This window comes from Leptidea sinapis, chromosome 1 (assembly GCF_905404315.1).
Source record: "Leptidea sinapis chromosome 1, ilLepSina1.1, whole genome shotgun sequence".
Taxonomy (NCBI): domain Eukaryota; kingdom Metazoa; phylum Arthropoda; class Insecta; order Lepidoptera; family Pieridae; genus Leptidea; species Leptidea sinapis.
In genome coordinates this window covers 20,017,519-20,039,649 of record NC_066265.1, presented here as the reverse complement: position 1 = coordinate 20,039,649, position 22,131 = coordinate 20,017,519, and the positions used below count along the sequence as shown (strand labels likewise).

At 36.5% G+C, this 22,131-nt stretch overlaps 3 protein-coding genes across 4 annotated transcripts in view; 1 reads left to right on the top strand and 2 right to left on the bottom strand.

The window, feature by feature from the left end:
• The window catches only part of LOC126967667 (cyclin-G-associated kinase), a 48,495-nt gene extending 40,112 nt beyond the window's left edge, over nt 1–8,383 (top strand). For both annotated transcript variants that reach the window (XM_050812254.1, XM_050812263.1), the window contains 4 exons: nt 1,100–1,370; nt 1,804–1,999; nt 2,430–2,591; nt 3,139–8,383. In XM_050812254.1, the coding sequence (XP_050668211.1) occupies nt 1,100–1,370; nt 1,804–1,999; nt 2,430–2,591; nt 3,139–3,249 (740 nt within the window). In that variant the 3' untranslated portion in view covers nt 3,250–8,383. The remainder of the gene's footprint in view (nt 1–1,099; nt 1,371–1,803; nt 2,000–2,429; nt 2,592–3,138) is intronic.
• Nucleotides 8,384–8,967: 584 nt separating this feature from the next.
• On the bottom strand, nt 8,968–21,127 carry LOC126967743 (pre-mRNA-splicing factor ISY1 homolog). Its single transcript, XM_050812410.1, has 7 exons — nt 20,962–21,127; nt 20,551–20,573; nt 18,481–18,644; nt 13,393–13,596; nt 11,562–11,711; nt 9,984–10,075; nt 8,968–9,172 (listed from the first exon to the last, which is right to left on the bottom strand). The coding sequence occupies exons 1-7, from the start codon at nt 20,962–20,964 to the stop codon at nt 9,014–9,016; spliced, it is 795 nt and encodes a 264-aa protein (XP_050668367.1). The 5' UTR covers nt 20,965–21,127; the 3' UTR covers nt 8,968–9,013.
• Nucleotides 15,496–17,925, bottom strand: LOC126967702 (uncharacterized). The gene is made up of 2 exons (XM_050812307.1): nt 16,216–17,925; nt 15,496–16,145 (listed from the first exon to the last, which is right to left on the bottom strand). The coding sequence occupies exons 1-2, from the start codon at nt 17,822–17,824 to the stop codon at nt 15,565–15,567; spliced, it is 2,190 nt and encodes a 729-aa protein (XP_050668264.1). The 5' UTR covers nt 17,825–17,925; the 3' UTR covers nt 15,496–15,564.
• Nucleotides 21,128–22,131: the final 1,004 nt, after the last annotated feature.

The following is a 22,131-nucleotide window of genomic DNA, read 5'->3' as shown; positions in this document are numbered from 1 at the left end:
AGACGACCGCTGAAGGAAGCGCTGATAGAAGGCTCTACCAGTGGGAGACTCCTTTGCACAGGGTGCCGGCTATTATGGGCCTATATATACACCACAACGGTGCCTATTTCTGCCGTGAAGTAGTAATGTGTAAGCATTATTGTGTTTCGGTCTTGAGGGCGCCGTAGCTAGTGAAATTACTGGGCAAATGAGACTTAACAATTTATGTCTCAAGATGACGAGCGCAATTGTAGTGCCGCTCAGAATTTTTGTGTTTATCAAAAATCCTGAGCGGCACTGTTAAGTTTGAAAGTTGACAGATACTTGAGGTATACTCACTGTTAGAGAACGCCACAAATCAAGATGGCGAGGAGCATATTTAAATTTGTAACCTGACCTGAATTAAACAGGTAAAGCTGTGGGTTGAGCTTCCTTGTGTGGTGTTTCCAGGAGGATACGACATGGGTATCTTCAAAAAAAACTTATACACGCATTACACTTATACAGGCAGGCAACGCTCCTGTTATTCCTCGTGTTTTGCAAGAACGCAGTATTTCATTTGAACATTTAAACCCACCCAATCGGCGTTATAATATATGTATATCAAAATGGCTGCCGTAGGGTAGGTACTTAAAAATGCCTCTATTTTCATAAAATTTAGTTCTTTACAACATTTTTACGAATGAGCGCTGCTGAAAAAAATATGTCTTCTGGAGAGAGAAGAAGCCACATCAATATAATTAAAAAAAAAATTGAATTAGGCGTTACTTTGCGGAAATCCATAATTATACAAATGATTTAAGTTTTCTTTAGTGTTAATTCCGCCAATATTTGTTTTTTAATTTAGTCCCATCACCTTTGTTACGTGTCTCTTCCGGGGGTAATACGTCACAACTGCCCACCAATCACAGCGCGTCATTTCACGGGACGAGGGTATAAAAGAGCAGCTTCCGGCTCATTTGATTCAGTCTCGTGCCAGATTTTGGCGAGACAACACGTCCTGAGGATGCCTCGTGTAGAGGCGAAACACGTGTCGAATTGTTTTTTAAAAACAAATATTGGCGGAATTAACACTAAAGAAAACTTACATCATTTGTATCAAATAAATTTTCTGTTGCAGCGCGTTCTCAAAGTGTACCTCTTGAGAAGGCTGATAGAGATCCATTTGCTGACTTGGGCTCGTTGGGAGCTGGTCTAAATACCAACGGCCAGAGCACTGCGCCAAGTCAGAACGCGACATTCTCCAATATGGGTGCAAATATTGGCCCTGCGTTCGGGAACGTTGGAGCGTTTGGCGCCAATGTAGGTGTTAGTCCATTGAGCACGCCGAGAGCTTCCCCGGCTCACACGCCGTCGCATCGAGCGCAGACGCCGCAGAATCCTGACTACAGGTAAATATTGCAAGTGATCCCTTAATACACCATAAATATATAAAAAGATGAAGTTTGAAGCCACAACCTGAGAGTTGAATAAAGCATACAAGATTTTATAACGATACGTTACTCGAAAGGTTAGCTTAGTTGGTTAGAGCACCGGCGTGGAACGCCGGAGGTCGTGGGTTCGAATCTCGCATCGTTCATAAAATTTTGTTGGTTTTCAAATTTTATTTGAAGGTAAAGTTTTCCAATACAATTATTTAAATTTTATTCATTCGAAACGACTGACCGAATGTGTGAATTTATGACAGAATTTAAGTATATCTTTGCCCAGTAAGAATTGTGTTTGGGAGATCTTACCAACACCACCATCACCATGGTAGTTTATTTTCATTTAAATAAAATAAATAATAAATAAATAAATCTTTGAAAATTGTTGTTTGTACAGCCGCAGTCACTTCGACGCAACGAAAAATCAACCGGAAGAAAAAACGAAAAACCCCATGGATGTGTTCGGTGACTTGCTGGGCAGCCAGGGTTACGAATTCGCGAAGCGGGACACCGGCCCCAAGACCATGAACGCCATGAGGAAAGAGGAGATGGTGCGGGAGATGGACCCTGAGAAGCTGAAGATACACGAATGGGTATGTTTCTACTTATATTAGATTCTGTTATCGTTCAAACAGGATAACGTTATAAAACAGTTGTTTTATTATCTTCGTGATTAAATTATGCTATAAGTACCTCAATACCACACAATTATAATATACATATCAGAATCAGACCAGACTTATGTCCTAGGTACAACAGGTTCCCCTTTTTATTTATTTATTTTATAAAGCGCAATAGAACTTTTTTTTTATGGAATAGGAGGACAACCGAGCGTACGGGTCACCTGGTGTTAAGTGATCACCGCCGCCCACAATCTCTTGCAACACCAGAGGAATCACAAGAGCGTTACCGGCCTTTAAGGAAGGTGCTTTTTTTGAAGGTACCCAAACTGTATATTTTTGTACAAATGTGTACGTACATAAAGTGAGTTAGTTTTTTTATTGACTCTATTTCGATGAACAGACGGAAGGCAAGAAGGCGAACATCCGCGCTCTGCTGTGTTCGTTGCACAACGTGGTGTGGCCCGACTGCCGGTGGTCTCGCTGCGATATGTCCCAGCTGGTGTCTCCGGCCGACGTTAAGAGAAACTACAGGAAGGCCTGTCTCGCCGTGCACCCCGACAAGGTGAGTCCCCAGTGGGATCCAAGTTATCTGGAGACTGACTGGAGCCATGCATTACTAGGATGCCGCAGTCGCTAGTCGTACCGCTTCGCTGCGGCGTACATTTGAGAGAAGTGAGGTAAACTAAGTCTGTGTACAATTTAGAATAATTTGTAAATCATGTTTGTTTTTAATAATAATAATTAAATCAAGTCGAAATTCAAAATTCTGTCTGAAATGAAAATATTAAGATAAAGCGTAATCCAGTTAAATGACGTGTATTTAATTTAATTATGTTATTTTATATAATTAGAGAGATTTTTTTTTATTTTATTACTTATTATTATTAATTGAAACTATGTATTGAAATTTATTTCATTCTCGACAATTGGTCGTGGTTCAGTAGATAAATGAGTTACAAGAGGTTTGGCAGCTGAAGTTTGATACAATTGTCGAACTTGAAAAACGGTGTGCTCGCCTGATAATTTTTCCCTAACGCGCGAAAAGGAGTATTACTTCTCAAAAATATGTTTTTTATTTCAAATTTAAAACTTAACTTACGTGTTTTCAGCAAATGGGAACCCCAAACGAGAACATAGCTAAGATGATATTCATGGAGCTGAACAACGCTTGGAGCGAGTTCGAGAACGACGCCAAACAACAGAACCTGTTCCAGTCATAAATTATTCGATATCACTCATTAGACATTATTAAGGGCACGCGTAGATTGGACCGCGCCGCAAACCTGCGTACACGCGACGTTCACAACCATTGACGTACCATAAGCAACTAGACTCGCAATCGCCTATTAAAAAGTCGTCAAAAATATCCGAGCGGCGTTGTATATACATTAACTTATACAGAAAACATTCATTCAAATTAACACTTTATGTCGTGGCAGTAATGTTCAAAGTACGCTACGCTGCGTCTATGCTCATTGATTATGGTGCGAAATAAAAGACGAATGTCTCTTTCGCACATTTCGTCGGCGATGAATTTTGTTTTAGCAATTTAAATGTAATTATTGAGCAAAAAATTTAAAACGTCAAGTTACTTACATAATATGCTGTTATTTGGACAGTTTTTCACTGAACACTTTGTTATTGCGTGGCGTTTTAATCAAAGCGCAGTAAAAACACAACTGAACGAAAACTCTGCCTAATAGACGCGCAGGCAGGGTTTTGCTTTGCATAATTTTTTAACGTGATTGTGATTCTAGTTGTTATTGTCACAGCTCACCATCACACCACCGCCGCACCGCAGTTTCGTTTCAGTGTTGTGTTCTGTCCATTACAGTCCTCTATCAAATAACCGTATGCGTTCGCTTATATTTGATTTCATTTTCCTATTATTGTGTGCAAAGTTCGATTTTGCCCTTGCATTTGCGTTCGCAAAGTACCACTTTCCCAACGAGCGTGCGGGAGTGTAGCTGAGCGTTCGGTAATTATAGAGATCGGACTTTGCGCAACTTAATACGATACTCGTGCGAAAATCTTGAAGAATTTCGGCTACGAGACGTTGATATATTAATTTGAGGAGACATCGGTTACGTCGCTTAATTTTAGAAAGTTTTATGAATTTTCAGAAAGTTTTAAAAACAAACGTAGAACATTAAAAGCTTAGTTCGAGGTCTGCGAGATTATGGAACATTCTCTGGAATCTCTTTTTTTCTGGTAATATTGACATTCGTATTAATTTCTTTTTTATCATTCACCTTGGCTTATGTTATTAATTAAAGGGATATTTTATCTTGTAGTCTAAATTTGACTAGCGATTTGCGTAGTGCGCTGTGAGTAGGGTCGTGTCGGTAAGCTACGCCTTAAGTCGTTTTGTTACGGCCCATCATCATTGTTGTATGGGGCCGGTTAACATCGGCTCATATGCGGTATGAGCTCGTAAAAGTATTACACCAAATATGTATATATTTTTTGTGGTAATCTACCGTCTGCAAAAACTAGCTATATCGAAAGACAGTGACAGAATTCTAAAATCTATGACAGATTATATATCCCTCTGGATTATTACATTACATTACATTACAAATGTTGTCTAATTGAATGTAACTAATTGGCTTTGATGCACACAAAAAGCTGTTTGTTAGATTTGATATTTAAGATATATTATGTACCTTGTAGTAATGGAGGACAAAAATAAAACATTATTTTTATTCGGTCTGTATAATGTCTCGATTTACGTAAATATAAGTATGTATAGATTTTGTCGAATGCAAAACAATGTTTGTAACGGTAGTGCCTTCATCTCAATATCAGTATTTTTAGAGTACATAACAGCTCGATTTGGCCAGTAACACATGATGCTTCTTTCGGAAATTAGATGTCACATTCCTATTAGGTATATAATATATCAGTTTCGATATGTGAATTAGTATACTTAGGCTGGGTCGCATCATATAAGCTGTTATAGTTAAGGTTTAGTCAAATTTAACGTTAACAGTAACACTGACTTTAACATAGAGTGTTGCACCGCATTCCTTGGCATAGTTAAAGTTCAAAAGTGAAATATCAAGTCAATATCGAATTTTAATTTGAAACTTGGCGGATATTTAACGGTTAGAGCGCTTTCGCACTACATCCGATCCGTACCCTTGAAAACACGGTCCGAAGTAGTCGTAGAAATAGTTTACACACTAGATCCGGCTTCCCTCATCCGATTGCTTTCCGTCAACTGTTAGAAATAGTTGTAGGGCTACACTGGACCGGATCTGATCGGATCGGAGTAGTGCGAAAGCGCTCTTACGGTTTACGGGTAAAGTTATGACGTCATCTAAAAATTGTCAAATGGTGCAACATAATTTTTGCAACATGTTTATTATTGCTAGATTTAGTTGATGCAACGCAGTCTCAACTTCGCTTTACGAACAGTACAAGATTGGCTAGTCAAAATTATAAACTGACGTAACATTAAAATTCTGTGACGTCTTGCCAAAATTCGAAGCTTGTGTAATTTACGTTAAAAATTACTACTTACTCTACTTACAAAGCATTGCATTTCTCTTTAGAGTGCTTAAATCGTATCTGTAATCGTGTATAAATTTTCGTGGATTTTACTACCGCTTATTAAAATATTGCGAGGTAGTCATCGCCAAATATTTTCTAAGCGTATGTTTCGGAAATATTGGCAGCTTGTATAGTTATTGTATGTAAAATATATTCGTTTTTTTATCTTACTATTCGATGTATAGCCCTGCAAATCATCTATGTCACAGATAAAGTACTAATATAGTAGTAATTAGCTCTATTTCATTGTTCAACACACGTGATACAAATTCAAGGAAAAAAATTTGTCATCACACAAAATACGAATAATTATATATTATATTAATAGTGTATTCAGCATTTTTTACATTATAAAAACATTCATGAGATTTTCGGTTACCGTTTGTATAAATATATTTAAGAATGCAAAGTTTAAATTTAAAATATGTTTAAGATTGAGGGTATGATAAGTGGTATTTACGTTGGATCTTGATCAAAATAGGTTACGGGAAAGTAAGATTCTACCATGTTGTACACAACATAACATAAAGATGAAATATTAGACGAAGTCTGAATTAGTACTTACATTATTAATGCTTAAGTATTGCAAATAAAGTCCCTTATGTTATGAAGATATGCTATTCAAGCTCCGTCTCGAAGTTATTTTAATCTACAATTTACGACGACGCTACTGTGTGTGTAAGAGACGGGGCTTCGGCAGCGGGAGATTACATATTTAGTTGTATGTGTATATGTAGTACCTACATGGCATCATGTTTTAGATATTTAAATAGCTTTGGAGTATTTAACTGCCCTACGTTCTGTGAAAAGTATTAGAGCACGTTTGGTGGCAGTAATATAAATATATATTAAGTAAAAGGAAAGATTCATGCACATAGCCTAGTTTGTTGTGTCCGTGCATATTGAAATATTGATTCGTCTAATAATAATTATGATTTTGTAAAAAAAGTAGTTCTTGTTTTGTTATGTTGTCTAGTGTCTTCACATTTCCTTACAGTAAAAGTATTAAGTTAAGTAATTAAAAGCGTAAATCGTAAGCACGAATCGGTTAATTATTATTACGAATTGTACTCTTAATGTATATAATTGATCCCGTGTCAATAAGTAGACAGACAGTTGGTCGCTGACTGTTCACACTACCAGAGTACCTACTCATTCTATTAGTTTCTCGCAGAGACAAGAGATATCAAAAATAGTACTAGATGTGTGATGCTCGCTTAGCGGTCAGAAATAATCGTGCGAGTAATCACCCGTCGCACTCGAAAGTACACCCAGGTAGGTATAGCCCAGCGTCGAAACTATCGGAACTACACTCGCTTGTAGATAGATACTTGAGAACTTGTATTTATTTTATACTCGCTTCACTTATATTCCACGTTCACGTTCAAGCGCAGTGCGTTTCGTTTCGGTTAAATACTCTGTGATTAGCGGGATGAGACATGTTTTAATACTCTATAATCCGCAGAAGTTTTCTGGTGGTCAATTACCAAAATCGAAAGTTTCGGTCCGAAACGAATGAACGACGAACTTCGAATTAAATCCTATATCCAAAGTACTTCGGATCCGAATAGTGCGGACGGATTCGTTTCGGAACCATATACTTAAAATTTGGGAATAAGGTAAACAAAAGATAAAAATATGTCTAATCGCGAACTTCGTTATCGATCTTCGGATCCGAAACACTTTCTTCTGATAAGAAAATGTACGATCCATCAACCGAAACTTCGTATTTCAATTTTGGTAAGAGAGCTCCTGGGCACCTTGTCGTTTATATTTCTTTATTTATTCAGTAAATATAGAACAGCATTTCTAGACTCAATTTTAGTAAGTAAATAAACATACAGGAACCGTAATATTATATTCATTCAACTCAAAACGAGACATTATTGTTTTAGTTGGTGAATGTGCCATGTTGAGTTCTGCTAGTAAATACATTATATCCAAGAAGTAGGTATCTAGATGTTATATTTTGTCAAAGTATGCTGTATATCTGTTGGGTGTAAATTTGTGCATTTCTTCTCGCTTTTTGTCTTAATATCCTTACGGATGTGTCATTTAGAAGTAAACATACTTATTGTCTTATTAAATAAATGTTTACCTACCTAGAAATCATTATAAAAATAATTGGAATCATTACGCACAAAACCGTGTCTTGTTGCAATAAAATGGTATCTTCTCTTGATCTTAATAGTAGTAGGTTTCGGTAGGTTGCATAACGTTTCTTTAATTGCATATTATTCTGTAAACACGGTTTACCTATGTACTGGAAACAGCTAGTTTTTTTTTAATTGATAATAATTTTCATGCGAATTTCGGGATCTAATGGCTTTTTTCTTTTCAACACTGATATTATTCGAGAAACCGCATTTACCATGGGGTGTCTAATACCTGATTCCTGCCACGAAATATCATCCCCACATTTTCCTCCACAGCATGGATATGAAAGTATTTTCTGGATGATTCAATTTGGGTAACGCTTCTTTGATTCCTCTGGTGAATAGTAAGAGAGTAGAGGCTACTGTGACTATACATTAAACTGATATTGAATTGATCACTAATCTGGTAACTCTTTTGGTCGTCTTATCTCATAAATTTAAAATGTAGTAGACGAATGTATAGTTGTGGACTATGTTTACTTCTAGTTGGCTGTTTAAGTTAATTGTTCCTAGATATAGAATTTCGCTAAAACCCAAGCCAGCAGCTGCTCTGGGTTGGCGCGTGATTCAATGTGTATATTTTGCTTTAAATATATTTAAATAGTTATCAAATTATTCATCAATAAATATGGCAGATTACAAATTGTTTTATTTTTTACTGAGATACTTTATTTTTTGCTAAGGGTTACTTTCAAGTGATAGCCTCTAGGTAGGTGCTTCCTGAGGAGTGGACTGGACTGAACCATCGAATCTAAGATAAAGATAACTTTGGTGATTATTATTGCCATCCGAGTCCAAGGATAGCTTGATAATATTGGTCGTCAATTTAATCTAAGTTTAAAGACAACTTAAGTATCTTATACCTTTAAACGAGCAGTTCTGGTATATAAATATATATATATATATCTGAATCTCGGAAACGCGTCCAACGTTTTTAATGAAATTTAGTATACAGGTAGTTTCAACTATAAAAAATGTAGTTTTATCCGTGTTTTAATGAGAAACTGCTACATTAACATTAGAATACAAAGGAAAATTTCGCCACTATATACAAGACTATAAGAGCTCAGATGGGAAATTGGGTGATCCGGAAAGCAAAAGACGCCGGTATGAATACAGATGTCCTATTAGATTTTTTTTGTTCAAGTTTTGTACATTCTTAAAAATCCGAGCAAGGATCGGTCGTCAAGGTACTTATACTTAAATAGCAAACAATTAAAAAACAAGTTTTAAAAAATTAATTTATTCCTATCGCCTAATTAAACTACAATGGTCAGCTATCTTCCATCTTGACGTCGAGACAGCCGTACTTCTCCAACAGCTCCTGTTTCTTCTTCCTCAGGAGTGCCTCCTCTATGTCTCTTTGCGAGGGCACCGCCACGTGGGACACTTTCTCTGTGTCGCTGTCATCATCTATCCTCTTGTCATCCGGCTACAAATTAAATATAAATATAATTACAAATACATACATGAATTGGAAGGCAAGATTTTAAATGTGCTAGCTAATCTTATGGCTGAGATCTATAAAGTGTTCTTAGACTTTGCTCAGACTTTACTTACCTAAAACTTGCTGAGTGTAAGTTTAACACAATCTTTGAATTAGTTATTTATTTAATGGATCACCAACATAAGAAACAGTAGTCAGTGTGCATTACATTGCATTAATTATAAAATCTAACTTTTCCTTCATTAAAGATAATCACAGCATGCTTTGTGTTACAAAAATTATGAGTACCTAAGGAGAAATCTAGATCAATATTTGACAGCTGAAATTATACCGAACTAAGACAACCGAATGCAAAAATCAAATTTGTGTTTTATCACAATCAGCAGAGTTTTACTTAAGTAAAGTCTGAGAACGCTTTGTAGATCTCAGCCAAAGATTACCACATTAAAAATCTTTAAAATAGATTCCTCATTCTAGTTTTGAAAGGAAACGAGACGGCGCAAAAGGCGCGCACTTGCTGGCCTGTAAGAACAGTGCAAGGGCTATTTTTAAAGAAAATAGTTGCCTCTAACGCTAGATGAACACGCGCAAGCACCTTCTGTTTAATTGATCACAAAAATTACGCGATAGGCGTGTAGTCCGCACAACGGGTAGACATTTTTAAATTATCCATTTAAGCAGATAACACGCAAGCGCGTGCCATGCCAACGTGCAGTAATTTCACTTTCCGATGTTAGCAGTGAATGTGTTAAGATGTATGTACTGGTCTGTAATAATTATAAAGACAAGAGCTTACGTCTTCTGGATAGATGTTTTCTTCTTCAGGTACATCTTCGTGTAGATCGTCTTCTTTATTTCGCTTCCACTCGTCGACTGCTCGAGCAATAGCTACAACCATAGAGATGACCGTATATTAGAACCATTTAACTCATATTTAATACATGACCACCATGTTCGGTACTACCTCTTTTTAAGTAACTCAATAGTCTCGATTTTAAAGTGGTGGGTTTCGTTTTTTGAGGTTTCCGAAATCACATTAAGTATTAAATGCATTTATTCAGAAATGAGGAGATCCGTAGGAGAATCAAAGTCACTTGCAAAACTGAAGTGGCAGTGGGCAGGGTACATAATTCGACAGACATATCGCCATTGGGGCAGTAAAGTCTTCGAATGGCGCACACGTACCGGAAGACGTAGTGTTGGAAGGCCCCCTACAAGATGAAAAGATCGACGATCTGGTCAAGTGCACCGAAATAGGTTGGATGAGGGCAGCGTAAGACCAATCGTCATGGCGATCTGTGGGGAATGCCTTTGTCCAGCAATGAACGTGTTCCGGCTGAAATTTTGATGATGATTTATATATACAGTGCACGGGCAACTTTTAAAGAAAATAATTGCCACTAACGCTAGATGAACACGCGAATAGTAATTACCTACCTGTACCTTCTGTAATATAATAGATGTGTGGGGGAGGCTTTTGTTCAGCTGTGAACGTCTTCCGGCTGAAATGATAAATCCAACGTTCGCGCGAAGAGAAAACAGCACTGAAGGCAAGGTGGGGTGTGTTTTTGCGCAGTGCAACTAACAAGAGGCACTTCTCCCTCTACCTCATATTTTACCAACCAATCAATTAATTAGCCAATCGAAAAATTGTTACTGAGTTACGGAGGTACAACAGCCGTGCTCTTTTATGGGGACACTACCTATAACTTTGAAAATCAGTGACGTAAGCGATAGTTTTAAGAGTGTGCCGGTGACAATACTGATTCTTTAGGACCTAGGGTATAAATAGCGCGAATAGCCCTCATCTGCAACACACAGATGGTATTGATATCACAGCAGCATTGCTTTCTTTCCTCCTTATCAATGTCACATTACTATAATCGACAAGTTTGCCTAATACCGGCTATTTCTTTATAGTGTCGCTTTTTTGGTTTAAACTATGGAACGCGTCGAATTCGTCGCAGTCTACCAAGGTCTTCCAGGTCACCGATCTCATGAGATCATTAAGGGCTGTTCCCAATGTATTATCTACAGATAGAGATAAATTACTACCTTCTACTGTCAGTAATTAGCTGTCAATAATCTGAATCGCCCAACATACCGGATAAGTCATTCTTATTGCCTTATATTGGGACGCGTGAATTGCAATTTCCATACAAACTTCTATCGCTGGTAAGCTATACGTCGTCCCATTGACAAACAGCGTATACGGTTAAGGTGAGTTAGCGTCGATAAGATAATTGGGACAGAAAAGTCAACGATAGTTACGATTTTAATCTGAAATAGGCTTCAACCGAAGATAGACTGAATATTGGTAACGGCCAAATCGGAGGTTAATTGAATTATTAATAAACAACGGTTGTGACTGTACCGTCTCTCTCAGCTTCCTGCTCCAGGGGCATCAGCAGTCCGTCGTCATCGTCCCGGTAGCCGTAGTAGTCGGCGTCCACGTCCCGCATGAGGTCGGCGCGGGTGCGACGCGGCGGCGGCGGCGGCTCCTGTTCGAACAACTCCCGAACACCTGCCAACATTATATATAAATCATCAGCCGGAACACGTTCACTGCTGGACAAAGGCCTCCCCCAAAGATCGCCATGACGATCGTTCCTACGCTGCCCTCATCCAACCTATTCCGGCGATCTTAACCATATCGTCACACTACGTCTTTCGGTACGTGGTCGCCATTCTAGTATTTTATTGCCGAAACCTTACTTTACTGCTTAATATATAAATAGTCAAAGACAAACTCTTTAAATCCATTTATAGGTAAAAAGACTAAGATCATATATATATATTTCTTTTATTTGGAAAACAAACAGCTACATATTATACATAGTTTTAGCTTTAATTTAGAAAAATACAATAAGCCAGCAAAGTTTTCACAAACGTGTAGATTCATAATTGCTAGATTAATTACTCGATCGGGTACAACTAGGCTCGCATACAACACTAAAGTTATAGATAAAAGTAAGGGTTGCAGCTGCAATCAGGGAACGAGTTAGAAACATTTCCTGTTCCTGATCTCAGATACAAACCTCCCGTACTTATGAAAGAAAATATCAATTTGTTGGTATTTATTGTTATACGTATCGCATGACCTTCGGAGAAATTTATTTCTGCAGTAGTTACTATTAACTCGCGGAAGATGAAATGTGTACTGCTGCCGACAATTTCGCTTTAAAGGTTGTCGTGCTATATATTTGATTTTATTCAATAAATAAGGACTAAGATATATATATATATAAAGGTACTAGATTTTTTTATAAGTGATAATTCTTCGCGGGATAACTATACATTGCAATGCTACGTACCTATGCTTGGACCCCTCCGGATATCGTGGGACATGTACAGTAGTGTGCAAAATGACGGCAACACGAATAAAATAATCTCATAGTGATGAGGCACTTGTGCCATGGTGTGATAAACAGCAATAAAATAATGTCAAAGCGTATTTATTTAAAAAAAACTGAAGTTCAATTACAGACCGATGAAAACTAATTGGTACAACTTAGTGTGTGGTAAGATTTTCCGCAGTTTGTTTAACGTCCGCCAGTTTCGTGTAAATGATATATAATCACTACTTTGCCGATGGTGGTCTATAAGTCACGTGTGAGGCGACATGTTTAACGTGGCTATGGCACTTCTACCCATTTATTTTACTTTTGACAGCTCGAGCACTAATCAATTAGTGATTTCTTAATTATCGCCACTCAAAAATCTGTGATGTTTTGTAAAACAATTATATCTATTATTTATGCACAACTTTTTGTACTGTCATATTTAAACATACGGGCGTGAAAGTGGCATACGTCATATAGTTAGTTATCATTAAAGTTATATATTCCATACGCAATATTTAACCGTAACAACTTTCATTCATAGTTTATGTTTTGTATCTTGTCACCCAAAAATTTCCTAAAAGTCAAATGGCACAATTCACTATATTATATTATTTGATCAAAACCAAAAAATAACGACCACTAGCTCACAAATCTACTACTATATAAAAGTCTTACTTATGTGAATGAAAACGGAAGAATCAGACTCGGAATACCTTAGATATACTGCGAATATGCCTAGCAATGACTTGCAAATCAACTTTGCAACAACTACCAATAAAACCCAACACTCTAAATCAATCTTCTAATCAAATGGGCACAATAGGATTCACACATGCAAACAGTTATATCAATGCACTATACCTGGAAGGTCCTTGGCAGCCCCAAAGTATTTGTATCCTCTATTCCCAGGAACCTCTTTCCCATCCTGGTCCAACATTCTAGGCCCAACGCGAGCATGGTCCGGTCCTCCCAAGCTTTTTATCTGCACCTCCCAGTGACGTTTCTCACGCATCAATTTATTAATTTCGTCGTTCAGATCTCTTATGCGGAATTCGCCTAGACCGGCTGCAAAATATTTTAAAATTATTTTCTTTTTATTGAATATGACCACAAATTATCTTGCAGGTGCTGGTAGTATTATATAAAAAAAAACTATGTTTAAAACCGACTTCAAAAACTGAAAAGTATCAAATAACTAAAAATTTATTTTAATACACCTCTTATGCAAACCTATACCTTTAATGTTAATAATTATAGGCAATATAGACAACCTTAATAATTACAGTAAGTAAGCTGTTTATAATAGTATTTTATTAATATTAAAGGTATAGGTTTGCATAAGAGGTGTATTAAAATAAATTTTTAGTTATTTGATACTTTTCAGTTTTTGAAGTCGTTTTTTTTAAACGTAGTTTTTTTTTATTTTTTACCTTTTAGTGTCAGTTAATTATAATAATCAACCGGAATGAAAACTCCTAAAAGAGCCGTACACAAAAAACAATTATATAATCCAGGTATACAATAATTTTCATAAAAATGTTCATAAAATGAAAACTACTGTGCTAAGCTATGTAAAATTTTTATCGAACTAAAGAAGAATTACATAAATCGGATCATAAATCTCAGAGTAATCGGTGTACATAAATAAAAAAAATACCGATCGAATTGAGAACCTTCTCATTTTTTAAGCCGGTTAAAAATGGTCAAGAGCTCTCGCGGCATGTCATTGCTTGTAGCGCAGTCCTGGAGCGGATAGTTCCCTTCTCTAAAATATGGAGTGGGAAGCAATGACTGGATGATATTGTCATCGAGAAGTTTTGAGGAGAGATTTTGGAGAGAAGAAAGGTAATATTAATAGGCCTGTAGTTAATCAGATCCGATCTGTTACCTTTATTCGGGATGAAATGGACATGATCTGACTTCCATAGAGCCGGTTCTATATGGTATGGTATAATCGGGCTTATTTCCGCAACTCGACGACTGTGCGCCTATTTTGCGTGTGAGGGAATTTATTATTTGTTCTTATTAAAGACTTCCGGGAGTGTGTTTGGGGTACCAAGATGTTGATCCCGCTATGTTGCTACACCTGGACAATGTAGAAGTACATGCGCAGCAGTTCCATGCAGGACCTGTGCAGGGGACTGTTAGTTATGCCTGTATTCAATAGATGCTTATTATAAGGACTGTGCCGCCGCCGTTATCTGTCTAAGTTGAATTCAATTGAGCTAAATAAGGCGATTTGCCATAATGGCATTAATTTTGGGGAGTGTCTCCCAAGTTTGTCTACCCAGTTCCATAACTACGCCTTTTGAGTTTGAGTGTCGGAATGATCGCGTTACCAACAGAGTCATATTCTGGGGCGTGCATTCTCCACACGATGCAATGCAATCCCATTCAGCCTGTTCGACTTCTCAACGTCTAAGGAAAATAGAACTTAAATAAGTAAGAAAACAGTCTTATATCTGAACTGTGCTTCAGGCATAGAGATCTACCACCGCGAGATGATTGGAAGTGGAGAGTATCAAGATGATCAGCCTTTTCCTTTACCGTATAGGCCAGGGAATGATTTTCCACGCACAGCAGCGGCAGGGAGGATTTTACCAATTTTCCTATTCGTACAGAGTCAGTACCCCCTGGGATTAAAACTCTTTTACAACCGTAGGAATATGATATTGTGGTGCACGAAAAAGATTTTCGACGCCAACCTATGCGACACATAGATCTATTTCACGTCGGTTTTCTGTGCGAATGTTGTATTACGGCCAAGTCTAGTTAATTCTCCCGCATCGAAAACCTGCTTGTGACGACAACTATGGGCCTGGGACATCCCTAGGTAATATTTTTACACCCCTGGGAAGCACAGGGCATTCCTAATAGCCTACAAGTTATTGTTATTGCGCCTTGCTCTTGGCAGATATTTAATAACTAACGTGAGACTCGTAGTGCAGATAATAAAAAATACTGTTAGGCATTTCATTTATTTTTACTGTAATATTGTTGTGTTGTGTTGTTATAGCTGCATATAATATTTTATTACTTATTCTTTGATTTCTTATTAGATTTTGTTTTACTCTTTTTCTTCTTCAAATTTGTTTTGCTCTTATTCTTTCTTGTCTTATTCTTAAGTTTAGATGATTTTACGACAGTCGAACTACACTGCTGTCCAATCGTGTTGCCTTCGTCCTTGGGTACTTTCGGTGTGACCAACTCGATTTCTAGATCAGTCTTCTTATCTTTCGTTTCCAATTTCTTCCCAATTTTAAGAATAAAAACGTCTTTCTGTGGGTGTATTTCTTTTTGCATATCAACCGGAACGGGACAGTTCGTAGGAGTTACGTTGATAATTTTCCGATCTTTAGGATCATGTCTGCATCCATTGTGAGTGTATTTTAAGTTTGATGTGAACGTATTGTTGGATTTATCTGGGTAATTGTAATCTTTCGGCATTTCAAATTGAATTTGGTCCCCCGTATTATAAGGAGTTTCTTCACACGTGCACAGTTCCTGCATCCTATTGTATTTAGCTATTCTATCCACTTTTGTACTCTTTGGTACCCTTATTTTCAATTCATTTGCGTTCACCTTTGTAAATATTTCGTCGTAATTCGAATAACCTAAAACAATAGGAAAGTTTAAATACTAATAAAAAATGTATCTTCTTCTTTAATAAAAATAATACCTTACCCTGATGTGGTCTACTGACTTGCCCGCCTGACATAAGCGACGCCGGACTAGCAGGCCTTCTTGATGGCATTGATTGCAGACTTCGTTGTCCTTCAGTTTTAGTCATGCTGTCTTCATCTAGAAGAACTTGGCCATGAGCATCCATCTCTACATTTTGACAGGAGTACATCGTCATACCATTGTCCTCTTTTTTGAAAGACGACGTTCCTTTGGGCTTGGATGATGCACAGAACGCTGTCGTGATTTCTTTTCCAAGGAACGACATACGCATTGTCATTTCTATCATTCCAATAGAATCGCACGAATCGCTACTGTCTCCGCAGCATAAATAGAAAAACTGCTTATGGAGTGGTGTTGAAGTTGTACACATTATGTTATCAGCTGGCTGTTCCGCCGACCATTTTTTACACAACTCTTCTCTTAGCTCACTGAACTGCTTTGTATAATCCAAAGTAGTAGCGGCAATCCTGGTAACGCAAGGTGAACAAGGAGGTTGTTTTGTTATTTCCAGATTTACGACGAATTCTTGAATAGAACATATTTTATCGTATGTCATCGCAAACAGCACAGACTTGCCTACATTCAACTGATTAAAATCTAATATTTTTCCATAACTTGAATCATATAATACTATTGGTTGTTTTCCAAGAAATTGTGCCGTTATGACAAGATTATTGTGATCCAACTCAAAGCAATCACATTTCATGTGAATTTTATTAACAATCAGCTCGATAAGAAATAAATGGTACGGGAAATTTACGTTCTCCGAATACTCCCCTTTAAGCTCCTTTTTTGTTTTATTTATATCTTCCGTCAAAGATTTTATAGACAGTCTTAAAGCATTTGCTTCTTTCGTCAATATTTTACTCATTGTGGCTATTTTATTGATGTTGCTGATTACTGGCGCTGGGGGTTGTTCTTCAGGCGGGTTCAATTCTTCTAATATGGGTGTAATAACTTCACTCGATTTTTCTATCTTATTATATCCTTCTGCATTTTCTTCTTTTAGGCTAGATCGTTTAGGGCTTGGTGGACTTGGTATTCTGGTAGAATAAGTAGTAGAGTTTCGACTGTTTTGAATTGATACACGGTCGGATTCTTTAAGCGATGACGGAGGACTGGCGGCCATCTGAACAGGACTCGTGTTCATTCGGGGAGGACTCGAGGAAGACATCCGGGGAGGACTCGAGGAAGACATCCTGGGAGGACTCGAAGAAAATCGGGTAGGACTAGAAAATTTTCTGGGAGAATTAGAAACAATCCTTGGAGGACTATATACCACTCTGGGAGAACTCTCAACCATCCTCGAAGGACTCAATTCAATCCTCGGAGGACTGCTAACTATTCTAGGAGGACTCAAAGCCATTCTAGGAGGACTTGAAGGTATTTTAACCGGACTCTCTGGGGGTTTTTGAGTTGAAATACGTGAACTTATCGAAGGTATAGATTTTTTAGTTGCTTCATCGTGTGGCAAGGCTGATTGCGACATAGTTAAGCTTGCTACCTTTCTGGTGGATCCGTTTTGAGATTTAATACTTGGGTTAGCAGTAACACTTTGTTCACGAGGGATGGGAGGTAACGACTTGCCTTCGGGATTTTCGTCTTCCATCTCAAAATTGTTCTTTAAATTCAAACTTTACATAATTTAGATAATATGTACTGAAATGCATATCTCAAGCCATGGCTTCAGAGATTATAGTCAACATTCAAATATTTTAAATTATGCAATAGGGGAGTTTGTAGACACGGATTATAGTGTAGTTTCTATATGAAGGTTACTTATTTTATTAGGTACACTACGCTCGTTACAGGTACTGCCATTACAAAATTTATTTGTTACGAAGAGTTGCATTTCATATCTAGATTTATTGAAAATTGCCGACATATGTTTCATTTTTTTATGACAATAAGGGACGAGGCGAGCAGGACGTTCAGCTGATGGTAATTGATAAGCCCTGCCCATTATAATGCAGTGCCGCTCAGGCAGTTCTTGAAAAATCCAAAAATTCTGATCGGCACTACAATTGCGCTGATCTCCTTGATACATAAAAGACATTTATTTTCTCAAAATTGATTCCTTTAGAATTATTTTTGATGTCATTTCTAATAACTACTAGGTACTACTACCGCTTCGGAAATAAATAACCCTCTGAGAGAGAAGAAGCGGCGCAAGAAACGCTCCTCCCATAAGATGTTAAGTCTCGTTTCTATCGGATATTATATAAATGACGCGCCATCTAAAAAAAATTGTATAGTATAACTCACCGTTCTGTATCTGTGCAACTTTTTTAGCTATTTCTCTGACAATTTGCAACCTCCATTTCTCAGCTTGCTGCAGATCGTTACATTCTGATGCAAGAAATGGTCTTCTTTCACGTTGACCTCCAGCCTCTTGGACCTGTGCTGCTCGCCAACGGGCTAATGTAGTCCTAGAATAATCAAGGGCCAAGTTTTGTTACTTACTTTTTTTTTCTACAACTTTTGATGAAGAAATCAGAGAATGTGCTGCAAAATATGGTGAGTTATAACCGATGATGTCGACAGACTAAGGTGTCGGCGGCGCAATACATTGAACCATTAACTCTCACCATGGAGCCATTGGTTACAGATGAGTGTTAATAAAACAAAGAAAAAAGGTCTCGGGTTCAATCATTTACATGATGAATATGTATGTTTGTTTCCGACTTATGGATATGTATTTATGTATGTTTAAGTAAGTATATTGTATTAAATATATCATTGTCTTGTACCTATAGTACAGGCTATGCCTAGTTTGGGGCAAGATAATTTGTGTAAAAAGTGTGTCAATATTATATTAGTATAAAAAAGGGGGGGTTTCATTGACATTTCATGGTTGACACATATATTGAGTCTTCTGGGAGTTAAACCGAACTAGGATTATCTCGCCCCATTCCACAACCCTATTGCCCAATAATGCCGAGCTCTACTAGTGATAAATGTCACAGTAGACAGTGTCTACATTACTACTGTAGGCAAAAGAAGTGTAATCTATAACCTTTATTCACTATGTAGTATGAAATGTTCGTAACAGTATTATTTTACTTTCGTATTTTACTATCTTCTTGTCAACGAATTCAATTGCAGGTACAGTCAAAATACACAGACATCACATACTCTATAATTTTCAAATATTGTGATGGCTCAGATTATATTTGCCAAACAACATGTTCAATAATCTCTATTTGAAATCACATAGGTACATAACTGCTTTTCTAGCTATTGATTGCTGGTGATCATCTCTTGGAACATTTTTCAGCCTATGCTTGTCAATATTACTCACTACTTGAAGTTATAAAAACAGGATTAACATGCCTTATATTAAGTTATACCTATAACATTGTACACACACACACCATCTCTTCATCTCATACATATGATTTTTAGATTTTAATATTTTATTTTTATTTTATTGGTCTACCAATTTGGACAAACACAATACATACCTAAGGACAATAACAATAGACAATAAATACAGTCAAATCAAATCAAAATCACTTTATTCAAGGAAATGACACTCATGAATTTCAAAATAATATGTTTCTTATTGTATCTACCGCTACTTCGTAAACGGTTGAGCTAATGAGAAGAAGTAGCAAGAAACTCATTGACACTCCTTTATATCAAGATTTACATTTCCATTGATTTACAAGCCATTTCAATTACAATATAATAATATGTAAAATGATGCAACAAACATACTCAAACGTCAAATAGTCAATGCCTTACATGAGTAAGTCAAAAAAGTAAATGTAAATTAATACAAAAGTTATTGATTACAGTAGCTGCATCATCCACACACACCATAAATAAATAAAGGTATTCTGTGAGCATTTTATAAGCTATTATAAATAAAAAAATATTTATATATATATCAGTGTATTCCCTATACACAGTGGGCATGACACTCTACACTCACACTCACTAATATGGTGTGTCAGGGTATGTTAAGATACAGGGTAAGTCCAATTAATATAACATAATAAATTTTGATCAGCGCAACACATCTACCTGGTTTAACTCATATTAATAGCTTGTTCAGTGTATTTATATCAAAAGACAATCCAAAAAAGTATGTGAATAAATTTATTCTCATTCTTCTTATGTGATATATGGTATGTTTGTTTCTGTACCAGCAACAATGTGTTGTAAATAATAAAAATCATTATAATCACTTGAAAAAAAAAAAATTCTAATAGATCTTTACAAGTATTTGATATAGATGTTACAAAGATAATTACTATTACACATACAACACTTTATCTAGGTCTGTCTATTAGGTGTTCAATAACTATAGATATATATATTTGGACTCACATGGCTTTTTCCGCATTTCTGGCCTGAAAGTGAAATAAATAAATTAGTTCTTATGACATCCAGCTAATATCATAGCATAGTTTTTAAAGATAGTCTAACCTATATTATTTTACTGCTCTAGTATTTTTGTTGGTCATCGGATTAGCCTAGTTACCCAATTTGGAATATGTATAATTATATTGCATATTTAATAATATGTATTATGAATAAAAATAAAAGCACTACATTTATCTCAATAATAAATACATTCTTAAATCAATAACAATGTTTCCTCAGGGCTAGGAAACATTAAAATATTGAATGCTATAACCATAGAAATTAAAAGTAATAAATTAAACATTAAAAATTTATAATATACTACTAAAACCTAAACTACAAAAATTACCTAAAACAATAAATACTTATACTTACCATCTTAATGCAAACTCTAACAAACTTTTAGAATAAGATAAGTAAAATTTTACGTTGCAGAAATTCAGTCTTTCAATATTCAAAATAAATTAATAACCCTAAAGGCATAAATAACATCACCAAAAGTCTGATTGAATTAAACAACAATCACATTCACAATTTCACGAATTTATTATTTATTATCACGTATGACTTTGACAATTTTGGCATTACAATTTTTTTAGTTTTTTGTCCATTGTATGTTGCTACGGGTTTTGACTCCTACAGCCAAGTCTTTAAAAAAAATTAAGAATGAATACAATGTACCCCATATTAATCTAACTAATCCATAAACTTATCTCTGAAATGCAATATTTTTATTGGCATACTTGCAGGTTGTGGAATAGATTACGCCGTTAGATGTACTGAAATATACCACATTTACGCATTGTTTGAAGAAGAATTTGATTTACGAAGATGAAGGTCAGTGGGTCACTTGCGAGGCAATATTATGTATAAACATAATTGAGGTATATAAATACCTTGAAAATCCCTTTCAACGACAAGGTATGTGAGCTGGCAAGCTATCAGTGCGCACAGTATACCTGAAGGCGAGCAGTACCTACATGGTGCCGCAGGATAAGAGAAGTTGACCCTGTGTAAAGGGCTTTTTTGAGGCTTTTTTTTATGAAAATAAGGAACGAGACGAGCTGGACATTCAGCTGATGGTAATTGATACACCCTGCCCACTACAATGCAGTGCCGCTCAGTATTCTTGAAAGACCCAAAAATTCTGAGTGGCACTACAACTATGCTTGTCACTTTGAGTCATAATATGTTAAGTCTCATTTGCGCACTAATTTAATTAGCTCCACCTCAGAAAAAGTTTCTACACTAATGCAGTAGCGCAATCAATAAAAAAAAATAATGTCTTCAAAATATGTGCATTGTGTAATAAGATACACATTCTTGTCAAGAACTGAATTGAATGAAATGAACCGCCAAATTCCACCTTCATACGACCTGCCATAAATTAGGATATCATCCCCACCATCTGTATGTGTAACGTTCCTGCACAGTGTGGTTCTCAAGGAATTCTTCCACGTACGGCAAAGGTGTGGAATGGACTTCCTTGTATGGTGTTTCCAGGACAACACGACATGTGCACCATGAAAAAAAAGCGCGTATACT

What these genes read in the sequence shown, in the direction of transcription:
- LOC126967702 (XM_050812307.1), bottom strand. Translation starts at nt 17,824, where the DNA reads ATGGAAGACGAAAATCCCGAAGGCAAGTCGTTACCTCCCATCCCTCGT. An exon ending in AGTCAGTAGACCACATCAGG is followed by an intron (nt 16,146 to 16,215) that starts GTAAGGTATTAT and finishes CTATTGTTTTAG; the next exon opens with GTTATTCGAATTACGACGAA.
- LOC126967743 (XM_050812410.1), bottom strand. An exon ending in AGAAATGCGGAAAAAGCCAT is followed by an intron (nt 18,645 to 20,550) that starts GTGAGTCCAAAT and finishes TGATTATTCTAG; the next exon opens with GACTACATTAGCCCGTTGGC. An exon ending in GGCTGCCAAGGACCTTCCAG is followed by an intron (nt 11,712 to 13,392) that starts GTATAGTGCATT and finishes TAATGTTGGCAG; the next exon opens with GTGTTCGGGAGTTGTTCGAA.